General features: G+C 39.6%; 1 protein-coding gene across 5 annotated transcripts in view; it reads right to left on the bottom strand.

The window, feature by feature from the left end:
* The window catches only part of LOC110561939 (ABC-type organic anion transporter ABCA8B-like), a 70,109-nt gene that overhangs the window by 30,389 nt on the left and 25,574 nt on the right, over nucleotides 1-14,146 (bottom strand). For all 5 annotated transcript variants that reach the window (XM_060386487.1, XM_060386491.1, XM_021658540.2 and 2 more), the window contains exons 6-15: nucleotides 12,912-13,138; nucleotides 11,414-11,555; nucleotides 10,949-11,134; nucleotides 10,184-10,331; nucleotides 7,491-7,659; nucleotides 5,275-5,333; nucleotides 4,536-4,646; nucleotides 1,845-2,020; nucleotides 1,166-1,285; nucleotides 817-955 (exon numbers count right to left, since the gene is read on the bottom strand). In XM_060386487.1, the coding sequence (XP_060242470.1) occupies nucleotides 817-955; nucleotides 1,166-1,285; nucleotides 1,845-2,020; nucleotides 4,536-4,646; nucleotides 5,275-5,333; nucleotides 7,491-7,659; nucleotides 10,184-10,331; nucleotides 10,949-11,134; nucleotides 11,414-11,555; nucleotides 12,912-13,138 (1,477 nt within the window). The remainder of the gene's footprint in view (nucleotides 1-816; nucleotides 956-1,165; nucleotides 1,286-1,844; nucleotides 2,021-4,535; nucleotides 4,647-5,274; nucleotides 5,334-7,490; nucleotides 7,660-10,183; nucleotides 10,332-10,948; nucleotides 11,135-11,413; nucleotides 11,556-12,911; nucleotides 13,139-14,146) is intronic.

The following is a 14,146-nucleotide window of genomic DNA, read 5'->3' as shown; positions in this document are numbered from 1 at the left end:
TGTCCAGAAGTGGGTCATTTGTTTTTTGAGAAAAGACAGACAGTTGTTTACACGATCTAAAATCCAATCCAGGAGCGTCTCCAGACCAGGCTTAATGAAGACTACATGAATCATAGCCCTCAACCCCTTCTTAGGCTTATTTCTCATTGGTAAGCTCATCAGGGAGACTAAACAGTGTGGATTTATAGTATACATTTTAACAGACCATACATTAAAAGTATTTGAATGTTTCAAGTGGATTTAACTCAATTCCGAACGAAGGAATTAAGCTCTTAGAATGTAGACTTCATTTCCTTCACAGTGAGTTTCTTGGCAGGTCCGTGACGCCAAGCAACTTAAAGACACAACACTTAGAAGATATACTGAGATGGAGATGGAGAGCTAGGTCAGTTACTAAAGTGCTGGCTGTGCAAGCTGAGGACTGTGGACCTCAGCACCCATGGAAAAAGCTGAGTTTGATGATTTGCAATTCTGGCACCCTGGAGGTTGAGATGGAGAGAGAGATCATTGGGGCTTGCTAGCCAGCCGGCCTAACCCACAGGGAGATCCTGTCTCACCAAACAAGGTAAAGAGCTCCGGAGGAACAACGGCTGGGGGTGGCCTCTGGGCTGCACATGCACATACATACATGTGCTCCTACACACACATGAACATACAAGCACACACACATGCACATACACGATTCAGTAAAATAATCGATGTTCATATGTTTGTGCTAAGTTCACATCTTCACCACGTGTTTAGATGAGCAGGATAAAATACAGCTGTTCAGAACCCTAGTTCTAAGTTCCCTGGATGAAGTCACCAACGAATTACCAGCCAGAATGTCAGCCTCGTCCATGAACTGAGTGCTGAAGAGGACCACGCGGTCTGCTTTGCGTTCCTTCAGGAGATTCCACACCCGGTGCCTTGAAAAGGGATCCAGGCCAGCAGTGGGCTCGTCCAGTAGGAAAATCTAGAGGAGGGAAGGGACAGCATTTTCCTCTGAAGCAAAAAGTTCTTTCAGGGAGCAGCGCAGTGTTCCTTACTGTCTAGGTTTAAAAGGATAGTGTGTCAAGTTTCCTCTTATACTGCACATTCTAAACATTTCTACCACATAGATCCTTTGCAAATGCAAGTTTTGAATTTTTGCTGAAAATTGCCTGTAAAATCTGGTCTGACTTACTTGAGAATCTCCTAAAATGGCAATTCCAAAAGTTAACTTTCTCTTCTGTCCACCACTTAGGTTTTGAGCAAGGGTATCCTGAATATTCTTCATTTCCAATTCTAGCAAAACTCTTTGCACCTGAAAAAAAAAAAAAAGACAAGAGTTAAATCATACACAGAACATTATCTCTTTCTTTCTTTCTTTCTTTCTTTCTTTCTTTCTTTCTCTCTCTCTCTCTCTCTCTCTCTCTCTCTCTCTTTCTTTCTTTCTTTCCTTCTTTTTCTAGCTCATAAGTTCAAAGCTGTTCATTGTGATGGACAAAAGCATAGACAGTGGAGTCAAAGGTTCTGGGCTTGAATGACAGTTCATGTTAACCTATGAAACAAGCCTGCTCCAGTCATTTGCTTTCTTCAAACTTCATCTTCTTATGTGCAAGATGGAGGGAACAATGACATTTATCATTTATCTCATAGGGTATAAACGACCAAGTGCATCCAAAATGCACCCTATACATTATGTATAAATATTCTTGTTTAAATTAGATTTCCTATGTAACAACACACACCACCGATTTACACACAGAAATTGAAAAAAATGCATCTTAAACAAATGGGTTTTAACATTCACACTTGGGCAAAAAAAAAAAAAAAAAAAAAAAAAAAAAAAAAAAAAAAAGGTCCTAAGCGTACGTATGTACCTCTTTCTCCACTTCTTGGGGTGGAATTCCTCTTATTTTAGCAAAAAGCCTGAGGTTTTCTCTCACAGTTAGGAAGCCAAATTGCACATTGGATTGTGGACAAACTCCGGTTATCCTGAAGATGTTTTCTAGGTCAGCCATTTCTGAGAGCTTATTATTGTAGATGGTGACAGAGCCTGTCATAAAGATTGGATGTTAGTGCCGAGACAGTTGAGCCAATGAAAGTATTTATAAATAAAAACACCCAATTTGTTAATTCACTTTTAGATATATAACTTTATCTTCAAGGTTTATTTAAGCCAACTTTCATTTTTTTTGGAGTATGTATGCGTTTTATATGTGTAGATGCATGTGTATGTGTGTACATGTACATGTGAGCCTATGTACATGGAGGCTGATGTCAGTGGCTTCCTCAGGCATAAAGCCACCTTGGGATCTGAATCTCATGGTTGTCTAGTCTTGCAGGCCATCTAGTCAGCGATGACCAGCTGGTGGCTGCTGTTTCTCTCTATAATTTAACGCTTAATCCTTCAGGCTGTTAGCCTTGCAGTTTGGGGTTCTCTCTATGTACAGTTTCACTCTTAAACTTCCAGGATGGTACTGTTGTTATTTGGGGCTCTCTTTATATACAGTTTAACTTTCTACATACAGTTTAATTTTATGTGCAGTCTAACTCCCAGGGGCTGCTGGTCAGGAGAGCCTCTAAAGGAAAGGAGAGGCAGCAGGGAATTGGACCCTGAACTTTTAGATTTAAGGTCTGAAGCTTTATCAATTGAGTGATTCAGGCCTTCTGGTTTCTCCACCACCAAAACAGCTCTCTGGCTAAAATTTTTATTGTTTAACAGCAGAGGGTCTTAATCAGTTAAGCCAGGTGGCTCTTTTAAGTGCGAGTACAAGTGGCCGCAGCCTTGACAATTTCTTGTAAATACAAGGTGTTGTAAAAAGAAAAACCTTAATTCCTTTTAACTTGCTGGCTCAGCAGTGAACAGTGGCTTGCTGGAAGCCAGAGTCCTAATTAAGAAGGCCGATAAAACACTCTGGGCCGCTTAGCACTTCCTAAACTTACTAATCAAAGAAGGGTGAAAAACACACATATTTGGCAGACAAAGCAAGCAGATTTTTATGAACCTCACACACACACACAAGCACATATGCAATCAATAGACAAAACAAGGACACTCCCTAAGACACCACTCATCCACATATATGTAAACATACAGTTATCGATGTAAACATATACATACATACATACATATAGACAATGTAGACATACAATTAGATAGATAAATAGACAGACATAGTTTTGGATGAAGCAGATGGCTTCCACAACTGTTTAATTCTGTCTTGGGTTTTTATAGATCTAATACAAAGGTTCCCTATGTATGGAAAAAATTACCTATTCAAAAATAGATACAATCGTTACATAAAAAAGGAGTTACAGTAGGGCTGTTGATCCTAATATCTGACTAGATACTTTGTTTATTATAAGTTTAAAGCAGTGGTTTTATCTGTATGCTCATTATAAGTTCCAAGCAGAAGTTTTATATTTTTTTACATGTGTTCAAAGCAAGTTTCTTTTATTTATGTCAAGGTTTTTCTAAGTAACAGGTGTCTGTCTTGTATAGCTAATCATTTATTCTTTGATTCTATATTCATATGGTCTTTCTTATGGTGATGTACACCTGGGACTTATCTAGAATGAATGTATATCCTTGATTATTAACTTGTTTCAACATTGTTTCAAGTGCTTGGCATAAGGAGGTCCACAGAGCTCCTAGCAGTGTTTGCTATGCTGAAGGAGGGTTTTTAAATTACTTGAATCAAGTCAGAAATTCTTTAAAATCATCATCAGGGATTATGAAATCATCAATATGTCTAAACAACACTATGTCATGAAAGTACATCTTCAAAATAATCTTCAGGAAATCTGCCCAACAGAGTGAAGCAATAAGCAGTGAGGGTCTCTGCCATGCCAGGTGTATGAGACAAGCATGGAAAGGCAGTATAGCAACAATAAGCCGTCTTGAGGCAAAATCCTTGGGGCTTTGCCTACACCAGGGATACAGCCATTCCTCAGCTGTGCAAAAACAAGTGGGCTGCCTCCAGGAAGCTCACTTGCTTCCTTCTGCCAATCCAGCATTAAATTGCTCCCAGCAGTCTAGAATGGCTGGCCAGTGAGACCTTGGCGAGTGTGATGAAAGCCAAGGCTGAGGAAGAACTTCCCTGATACGATTTAATTTCTTTATACTCAGTTCATGAAGCCAGTGGATGAAGAATGTCATATTAGCCACATAGGAGTGGAAAGTCCATTTGGCAATGAAGGCTGTCCTTGCTGAAATCTCAAGCATATCGGTGAGGCCTTGCTAAGCCACCTAACCCCACTTGATTTTGCACAGAGAAACCCACAGAATCTTCAGAAATTATTAAAAAAGCATTTCTATGTAAGCTATTAAGTTTCGGAGTGTTTGTCATGCAGCAACATGCAACATACAAGTTGGAATGCCAAGTGCTAACTAAGGACCAAGGAAGCGATTGTCATGAAATACTCAAGTTTCACACCTAACAGTAGTATATACTTTATAGAATAATACTATAAATGAGCTTTTATTTTCACTTGTATTTGTGTTTGTTGTTAATAAGCAGAAGGATTTTACATTAGTAGCTGATTCATTTACCAACCCGAATTCTTACCTTTCGTAGGAGCAGTTAACCCGCTAAGAATATTTAGCAGTGTTGATTTCCCAGCTCCACTGTGACCAAGTACTGCTGTGATTTGTCCCTTGTATATGTCCAGTGTCAGGTCTGGAAGAAAAGATGAATGCTATAAGAAAGAAGTTAGGAAGAAAAAATAACTAAAATGACACAATCTTACCATCTTATAATTATTTTATCTTTTTGAATAAATATTTTTTCAAAATATTCTTTCTGAAAATGTAATTCTGTATTTTAAATGACTGAAATGTGTTAGGGTCATAGGTTCATTGACATTGCCTTGCATATGCAAACTATTTGTTACACTGAGTGGAAGAATAGATTAAAAATAAGTTACTATATGGCCAAAAGTCCTTTGAGGTAAGTGCCTCATTTTTAATTTTAATTATTTATTTACTTTAAAAAGGGGAGCATAGTCCTTGAATTACAAAAGGAAAGTTTGAGTTTGTAGATGGAAAGCCCAAAATCTACATAGGTTGACACACAATATAAATTTTAAATACATCACATTTCAACACTAGTTCATTCTAACTTTTATAAAAGTTTTATCATGTAGAACTAAAGTATTGAAGGTGATAAAGTTTATCACGTGACTCAAATCACATTTCAAGTTTGAAATATCATCAAGAACTACTCAACAAAAGTAAGATAGATCATGTTTAAGTTAAAATATTATCACTATATTTATTATTATTATATTATTATTATTATTATTTACCTTTCAAGGCTTCTATTTTATTGGGCTTTCCTTTGTATTCTTTACAAATGTTCCTGATTCTGTAAAAGAAAAAAAGCTATGGTTTGGCAATCAGTTTCTTCAGTTGGACCTTCTAGTTTGGTTCATGGGTGGATGGATCTTATTTTCGGTGTCCAGGAAGAGCCCGTGTCACTCTTATGTGGGTATATCTATGTCACAGAATCTCCTAGCATACTGCCTTCTAGACCATCATCGTCTGGGGTAATCTTTGTGCATGTTTTCTACTACATATATTCACGTGTCATAGATTTGGGGGTGAGGTGACATTAGTGTTTTTAAGAACAAGATTATTTCTGTACTGCAAAACAGGGAAGACAGAAGAGGAGATGACATGAGCACTCAACAGTGAAAGGGTTACCATGACCCCCTCCTGCAGGCTGGAGATACATGGGGTCATCTTGGCTGAGGAGCCCCAGGGACATGTTTAGAGGTGGAGTAAGATAGAGAAGCAATGGATGGTGACCTCAGGAAGATGGGTTTCACTCTCATGCCCATCTGAGTTCACCCTATTTATACCACTTTCTTTCTGATTGTCCAGGCAGGCTTCAGTTTTGCCAAGCTGAAATTTGAGAGTGCTTTCAATTGTGTTGAGGGGAACTAAAGCTTCTCATTCTGTGTACAGAATGCTTGGTTCACAGAACATATCCAGCAAGCACAAGAAGATGATAGTTAGATGATGGTGACCATAACTAGGGACGAAATTTATGTCCTCTAAGTGCTATTCTAGATCTGGAATTCCACATCACTTTTTTTAACCACAGGGAGTAGAACTCACAAGCTGAGCCAGATTTCTATTTCTTATCTTGCCATTTACTGGCCACCAAACAATTCAGCGTTCATTCATACTAAATTAATCATCTCTCTCTTTCTATTTTGAGCACCCTTGAGGGAGGTGATGACAGAAATAATTTGTGTGAACACATTGCTTTTTTTTTTTCTTTTAGCTAAGCTTACCTAATTTCTGGGACAAATATAAGCATGGATGAGGTAAGGAACTGACAAGAAAAGAAGTGGGCTTTAGAAGCTCCATGGGATGAGAGCTCAAAGGACTGGCATGAGCTGTCACTGGGGGTTGAATGAGCTGAAGTTCGCAGTCTGAGGGCTTTCTTCCTCTGTTCTTATTGGGATGTGGACAATGTGCTGTCACACTAAGATGCCTGTCTCTGAAAACCACATATTACTGAACTCCTCTCTGTCTGTCTCTGGATCTTCTCTTTTTCCTTCCTCTCTACTGTGTGTGTGTGTGTGTGTGTGTGTGTGTGTGTGTGTATGTGTATGTGAGTGTGTGAGTATGTGTGACTGTGGGAGGGTGTTTGAGTGTCTGTATGTGTTAACTAGTGCTGAAGCTGTTGGAGCAAACAGTCAGGATGGAAGTTCAAAGCCTGCATGGGCTACCCAGTGAAACCAAGGCCAAGCTGGAAAATTCAATGCAGCCCTGTCTCAATAATTAAAAAGTTAAGAATGGGATGAGGATATATCTTAGTGACATAGTGGTGTCCAGTGTGTGCAAAGCCAGAGGTTCAGTCTCCATTACTGAAAAGAGGGAGGGAAGGAGAGAAAGAGTGGAATGGATGGAGTCAGATACAGAGAAAGTCAGAGACAGAGAGAGGGAATGACACACACACAGAGAAAGAGCGCCTTCTTTAAGGAAAAAGGAAAGATAATAAATGAAGTAAGGGCTGGGTAAGTGATAGTGTGAATAACATTGCTAATAAAAAAAATGGGGCAGAAGAGGAATGGTGGAAGAAGAAACAATAGATGTTTGTAACAACAGTGAATGAAAGAAGAGGACATGAGTTTGAAAGAGAGCAAAGAAGAATACACAGGAGAGAGTTTGGAGGGAGGAAAGGAAGGGAAAATGATGTAATCATGTTATAATCTTGAAAGATAGAAGAGTTTTTAAAAACAACAAAGAAACACTTATTCAAAGTAAGAATCTTAATTATTTTCATGGGTGAAATCTGATATTTTATTTCATGTAAATGTCAACAGTGTGAGACTGAAATGATCTGCTGAATGGGATTTTTTTTTTTATACTTCAAGTGGGAATTACTATCTGTAACTGGGTAAGGCTGCCTCTAACCATCTATAGACCCCAAAGAGTGCTTTGCTTGCCTGTAATTCCAAACTTTGGGCTTCCTCAGCTTGGGCTGAGCCTTTTTTCTCATCCTTATTACCTGATGGACTCTTTTCCATGGAATTCTGGGGACAATGGTTCAAATGAATCATCGGATGAAGGATCAGAATCTATTCCATGTTCAAGAATCACATGACCGGGCTTCCTTTGTCGCGACCAAAATGAGGACTTCAGGAAAAACAGGGGAGAGTGCTGATATCCATATTCATCTACACAACCAGGAGATGAGTGAATACTAAGTCAGTCACCACTAACCCACTGCCACCACACCACCGGCCTTGCCACCCCTTTGCTGCTAAACCTGATCTCATGCATGGTCCACATGAGGCAACTGGGTAGCTTTATCAGGACAAATCCAACCAAGACCTCTCCATTGTAAGAAATGAAAGTTCACTGCAAGTTTTCCCCTATTCATTTCTTTTTTTTCCCCCAACATAATGTTTTATTATTTATTTGGAAATTTCACATCATGTATCCCAATCACACCCACTTCCTGGTCCTCCCAGGTCTGCCTCCCCATCTTTGTGACCTCCCCCTCAAAAAAAAAAAAGGAAGAGAAGAAGAGAAGGAGAAGGACAAGATCAACAACACAAACAAGAACAAGAAGAAGAACAGCATGAAGAAGAATAACAAGAAGACTAAGAACAAGAAGAACAGGAATAATAACAAGAATAAGAGCAATATACTCACTGGAGCATGGTCAAACTCCCAGCGGCCCACCCCTTAAAGACAACTGAGTCCTTCTCTACCTGCACTCCCACTAGAAGCCATCAACTGTGAATAGCTACACTTCAGCATCCTTATCACAAATTTTAAGAGTTCTCTTTGATGGCTACCTGTCTAGGCTGTTCCTTTTCTGGGGGGAGGGGGAAGTAGGGTTTGTCACAGCCTTGTATGACCTTCTTTCTCTACTGTGAGCCTGCAATCACCAATAACACTTCCAGAGTAGTTTCCTTTCGCTTTACAGTCAGCAGGAGCACAAAGCTCTCTGCCACATGGTCTCCAGTGTCATCAGCAGATGCCAGGGGCCTCAGCATGGTCTCTGGTGGCAGTGCAGACCACAGACGTCAACATGGGCCATGGACACTACTATGGCCCTCAGCAGCAGCACAGGCCAAGACTGTCAACATGGCCTCTGGGGAGCATGAGCTTCAGTCATGCTCAAAATAGTCTTAATTTCTGGGATAAAAACGTAAGACATGCTAGACATTTTGATTTCTGATTTGAGACCCAGAGCCATGTTATGCAAAGAAAGAAGGTCCCAAGAAGCAATGACTGGCTATAGGAGATATTTGGAGAGGAGATGGATGAAGAAGAGCAAATGGCATGTTTGTAGGGAATGGGAAGGTTTGTGGGCTGCTTCGAGAATGTGCTCATCGCCAGCATCTTGCTGGAAGTTAACCCGTTTGTGGTTTATCATCGTTTCTTTCCTCCCACCTTTGTTAGTGCTATTAGGAAGGCGTGTTTCTCTGACATTCTGCAACTGACCTGCACTGTAAAGATGAGAAATTTTCAAACCTGTGTAGACTTTTCACATGGTCTGTGCTTCCTTTTTCTTTTTCTTTTTTTTTTTTATGTTTTCAGTTAGCATCTATTTCTCACACCTACTGTTACAGGGTTTTGCCATTTGAGAGGATTAGTTTTCCTTTCTGTTATTCATATTTACTCTCTTTAAAAGAAATATGAACAATGCTATGTCTAGTCTTATATTTAAGCTTTGTGAATAAACGGTAGGCAGAAAATCAAAGAATTCAACGGTTTTAGATTAGAGAAAATTCCTAGTTATATTAATAATTTAAAACTGGTTTTAAAGCAGAAAAAATGGAACATGTGAAAAATATCTTTATGATGAGCAAAAAAAATATCAAAAATAGGAGCTCTCTGAAAGCATAAGTACACTCAGTATAACCGTCTAGCATGCACTCTACCAGAGAGCTCTGTCTGCACTGACTCATCCTTTCGCGTGTTCTTTTGAGACAGGATCTTACTAAGTCCTGGGTGGCCTGAAGCTCCCTGTGATCCAAGCCCTGGATTTGTCACCCTCCTACCTCAGTCTCTGGAAAGCTAGGGTTACAAGGCTGAACCACCAGGCCCTGGTCATAACATTTTCATGTTCTGATACTCTTGGAAGATTGTTAATACTCCAGGTAGCTAACTCCCACCACTGAGAAATTGCATTTGAATCTTTCCAGCATTGGCAGGAGCTGGTTTTCTTATTTCTCTACATTTCTCTGGGTGGTTCTGATGTGCAGCTCTGGGACGCAGAGTTGCTAAGCTAGCTAGTCACACAAGAGTAGCTGTAAACTTTCACCAACAGCAGACCCACCTAGGAATGAGCTTTCTAAAGTGATTTTTACAAAGAAACAAGACAACAAGGGATGGGGCTAGTAGTTCAGTGGTACAGAATTCGCTTAGCATGTGCCAAGCCATGAATCTGCATCCCTGCACCATAAATTAATAATCAAATGAACAACAACAACAAAACAAGCCATAACATAGAATCTGAAATAAAGATTAGTAAATCAATATGCAAAATTCAGGTTTCATGTTTGAACAACCAAGGGGAAAGAGAGAACAAAAGAACTGATTGGGCCAATGGTAATGGCATTGTCCATCTTTTTCATGTTGACACCTAGATTGGTTCTTGAACTATGAGTAATTCATACATTAGGAGATCTAGTTGGGGAAATACAACTATTAAAATTAGTTTATTTTAGCCATATCTGTACTCACTTGGCAGAATTTTTTCAAAGTACATCATCAAGGCCAAATACAAAAATGCATCAAATGCCAGCATGAAATTGGTTGCTATAATCAGATTTGAGCCACCTGCTGGATCAGGGGGTGCATTAGAATTTAAGTCATATTCCTCATGTAGAAGCTGAAAATTTTGAGAAATTAAGAGAAATTAAGTTTATGATAAAAGTTAAAATCCAAACTAGGTTTAACAGAGTGGTAAAATAGTCACCCACTGCTTTGATCTGTGAACATGAAAGAGAGGTATATTATGATTCTCAAACCTCCTGGGTAGTATGGACATGTGGGCAATTATAACGCAGCTTTAATAAGTGCTATGTAATTTGAACGTTGGGAAGAAATGAGGAGACTCTATGTTGGCAATTTGAACTCACATCTAGATATTTTCTAAAATATTTATGTACTTTTATTTTGTGTGCATGAGTGCTTTGCCTCCAGGTATTTGTTTGTGACATGTATGCCTGGTATCCAGGCAGGCAGCTGTGAACCCCTATATGTAGTATGGGTGAACCAAACTCTGGTCCTCTGAAGGGTAAGTATGTGCTGTTTCCCAGTGAACCATCATCTCTCCAGCATCCTTACTTTCTCCCCTCTCTAAATGACTTATCTGGCTGCATTAAATCCCACAAAAGCCTTTAAAGGGCCACTTTTTGTTAAGTCAAAGTGCTTATGCTAGGATTTTAAATCTTAGAGCTCAAGAGAAGAAAGATGTCACCAATAGATAATCAGACAGGTTCTCACCTGGGTCATTCCTAGAGTGAAGGCAAAGGGGCTGAAAAGACTGAAAGTCCACTCCATGGATTCAGGAAGGCATCTGTACAAAGCTGCGAAGCCCAGACTTCCCCAGAAGATGGTGAGAAGGAACATAACAAGGCCAGTGAGGACAGACTTCCTTACCAAGACACTCACTAGGAAGGCCAGAGTGATCTAGAGGAGAGCAAACCCAGGTGGGTTATGTTTCTCTAACAAAATATGGTAATAATAATAACAATGATGACAATGATGATGGAGCGGATCTATCATATAAATACACAAAATCATGTCTTGTAAATTATGTTACACAATACACCAAATTGTGCCTGTCTATGAAGTTTTGCATGCAATTGGAAGATAGAAAATCTACTATATATAAAGTAATGACCTCTTTGAACCAATGCTCAATTCTCAGGGTAAGAAACAGGCCCGGGGAATTTTGAATCAACTCACCATGGACAATCCATAAAGAAGGAAGAGGCTCAAGACCACCATGAAGCTGCTTAGAATAAGAAACTGGCCAGATTTGATAACCAGTGCCAGGGATAGGGCCATAATGAAGATGAAGCCAGCATAGAGCAGACCCCAGGAGAGCCTGGTGTGGAAATCAAATTCTATTTCAGTCTTTCAGACACAGCAGAAAAGGAGAATCTATGATCAGCTTGAAAGTAATTTTAAAGGTCATCTATTTGTTCACCCAGAATAAAATGCAGAATAAAATGAAGAAATCAGTCAGTATCCCATTTTGACTGATGAAAGGTTGTATTTTCATGTATTTCCCAGTAACTCTCATCTTTTAGTACTTCACTCATTTACTTATTCACTCATTCATGTCATTACACAAATATCATGTCCTTTACATATAAGCAAAATATAGGTAAAATGCTGGGCTTCATTCATTGGGGACAGCAAATATTTTTTCCCACCACACCATCTTCCACATTTAATCATTCTATTTTTATATTAAAATTGTCTGCTTACCTTTCATCATCAATTTCTTGATGATGAAATATTCTATGAGATACATAGTAAAATAATGAGTAAAAACAATTTTAAAACATAGCTACAAAACCAACAAAACAACCCTAATAGCTATGTGCTAGGAAATGTTTTAAGAACATGGCAAATGTTAAATCATCAAATTCCCACTCCAAGACTATGCAAATTCCATCTCAGTATTCTCTTGTCTTATTGATGGAGAATTTGGCAAATGAGGATGTTAAATAGTTATGATTCAAATCCAGATGTTTGGCTCTGGTATCTTTAGATTTTACAGCTTTGCTCTATTTTCTAAGAATACCAGTTCAATAACGTAGTCCAAGTAACCATAGCAACAGAAGGGACCTAACAGACACAGACACAAAATTTTAGGACTGTCGTACTGGCAGGAACTCCTCCTGATTTGTTCTGACATATTTGGCTGTGAATCCGTTTTACTTCCTTCTCTACAAATGTCACCTCCATGCCTCTGCCCTTCCGAGATGATTATCCATTCTGGTAATCACTGAATATTTAAAAATCAAACTGCCTATGCCATTTTCACAGTCCCATTCTGCCAGCCCATCCCCTCAGACTCGCCCATCCCATTCTGCAGTCGTGAAGACTCTCCAGATGCCTGGTGTCTTTCATCTTGCCTTAGTGGGACTGCCACCGACAACTGTCTGCAACACCCATCGGTCTTTCACTTCCTTGACACGCTCACCAACAGAGTGGACAGCTACCAAATATTTCCCACTTCACAGATACCCAGAAATCCCAAATTCCTGGTTCTCTACTTCAGTAAGAGAAGCACAGTGACACCCAGACTCAGCATGGCAAACTTTACACCAAGGACTATTGATTCCATGCAGAGGGAGAGTGGAAAAAGTTAGGCAGACACTGGCTCTAATAAAACAAACTGTCCACTTTGCCAGGGTACCCCATTTGGTTGTTTGTCCTGCGTTTGACCCACCAGAATGCTGACTCTTGAAGTCCCATCATCACCATCAAGCCTTTCATCCTTTTTCTCTCTCTTGTGACATTGATAGACATGTAATAGATGAATGGGGAAAAGGAGATAATGCAGAATAAAATGAAGAAATCAGTCAGTATCCCATTTTGACTGATGAAAGGTTGTATTTTCATGTATTTCCCAGTAACTGATAGCAGTTCCTCCATCACCGAATGGTTTGTTGTGGTCTAAAGAAATATTAATGTTTGTTAATAAAAATTGCAAATCAATAAATAGCATGCTCAGTTTTAAACCATCTATTTCCAGGGAATGCTTGATTATCATGCCACAATCATCTGCTAAAGGAAATTTCCACATTCATGTCCTGCCACTGACCCATTTGGATCCTGTAGTTCAGGCACAATGAGCTATCCACAATTATCAGGATTTGCCTCACGTCAGTACTTCCCCAGCTAACATCACTATAGAACAGTTTGAATGCCTTTTCTAAATTTATGCATTCAATACATCTCTTACCTCAAGTCTCAAGTTCAACTGCTATTTCAATTGGACATTACCCTATGGCATTCTAAGCTGGGAAGCTTTTTGTTTGTTCACCTACAAAGACTTTATGTCCCTGTAGTGGTTTGAGTGAGAATGGAGCCTGTAGGCTCCCATGTTCTAATGCTTGGCTACCAGTTAGTAGGGTAGGAGATGCTGATGCTTAGTTGAACGATTTAAATTTTATGGGTTTAATTACCCTCCCCCAAATAAGCAGGGGCAAGATGCAGCACTGAATCCCACAAGGCAAGGTGAGTGCAGTAGTTATGATAATGGGAGGCAAAGGCAAAGGATTAGTGGAACCATTTGGGAAGGATTTGGAGGTGTGGCCTTGCTGGAGTCAGAGCGGCCTTGTTGGAGGGGTGTGTCACTGGTGTGGGCTTTGAGGTTTCAAAAGCCCATGCCAGGCCCTGTCTTACAGTCTCTGCCTGCTGCCTGTGGAACAGAATGGAAATCTCTCAGTTACTGCTCCAGCACCAAGCCTGTCTGCTTCCAGCAATGATGATCATGGACTAACCCTCTGAAATGGTAAATGAAATGCTCTTGTTTTTTTTTTAAATAGAAGTTGTCTTTTCACAGCAATAGAGCACAATCGCCATTGCAGCCAACAACTGCTTTGATGATTTTCTTTTTACATTCATGGCTTCCTGAGAAGGCTGAGATCATGAAAGACCCCTCCCCCATTTCTGTCTTTG

Source organism: Meriones unguiculatus, chromosome 7 (assembly GCF_030254825.1).
Source record: "Meriones unguiculatus strain TT.TT164.6M chromosome 7, Bangor_MerUng_6.1, whole genome shotgun sequence".
NCBI classification, from domain to species: Eukaryota; Metazoa; Chordata; class Mammalia; order Rodentia; family Muridae; genus Meriones; species Meriones unguiculatus.
This window is presented reverse-complemented; position numbering and strand designations above follow the sequence as displayed.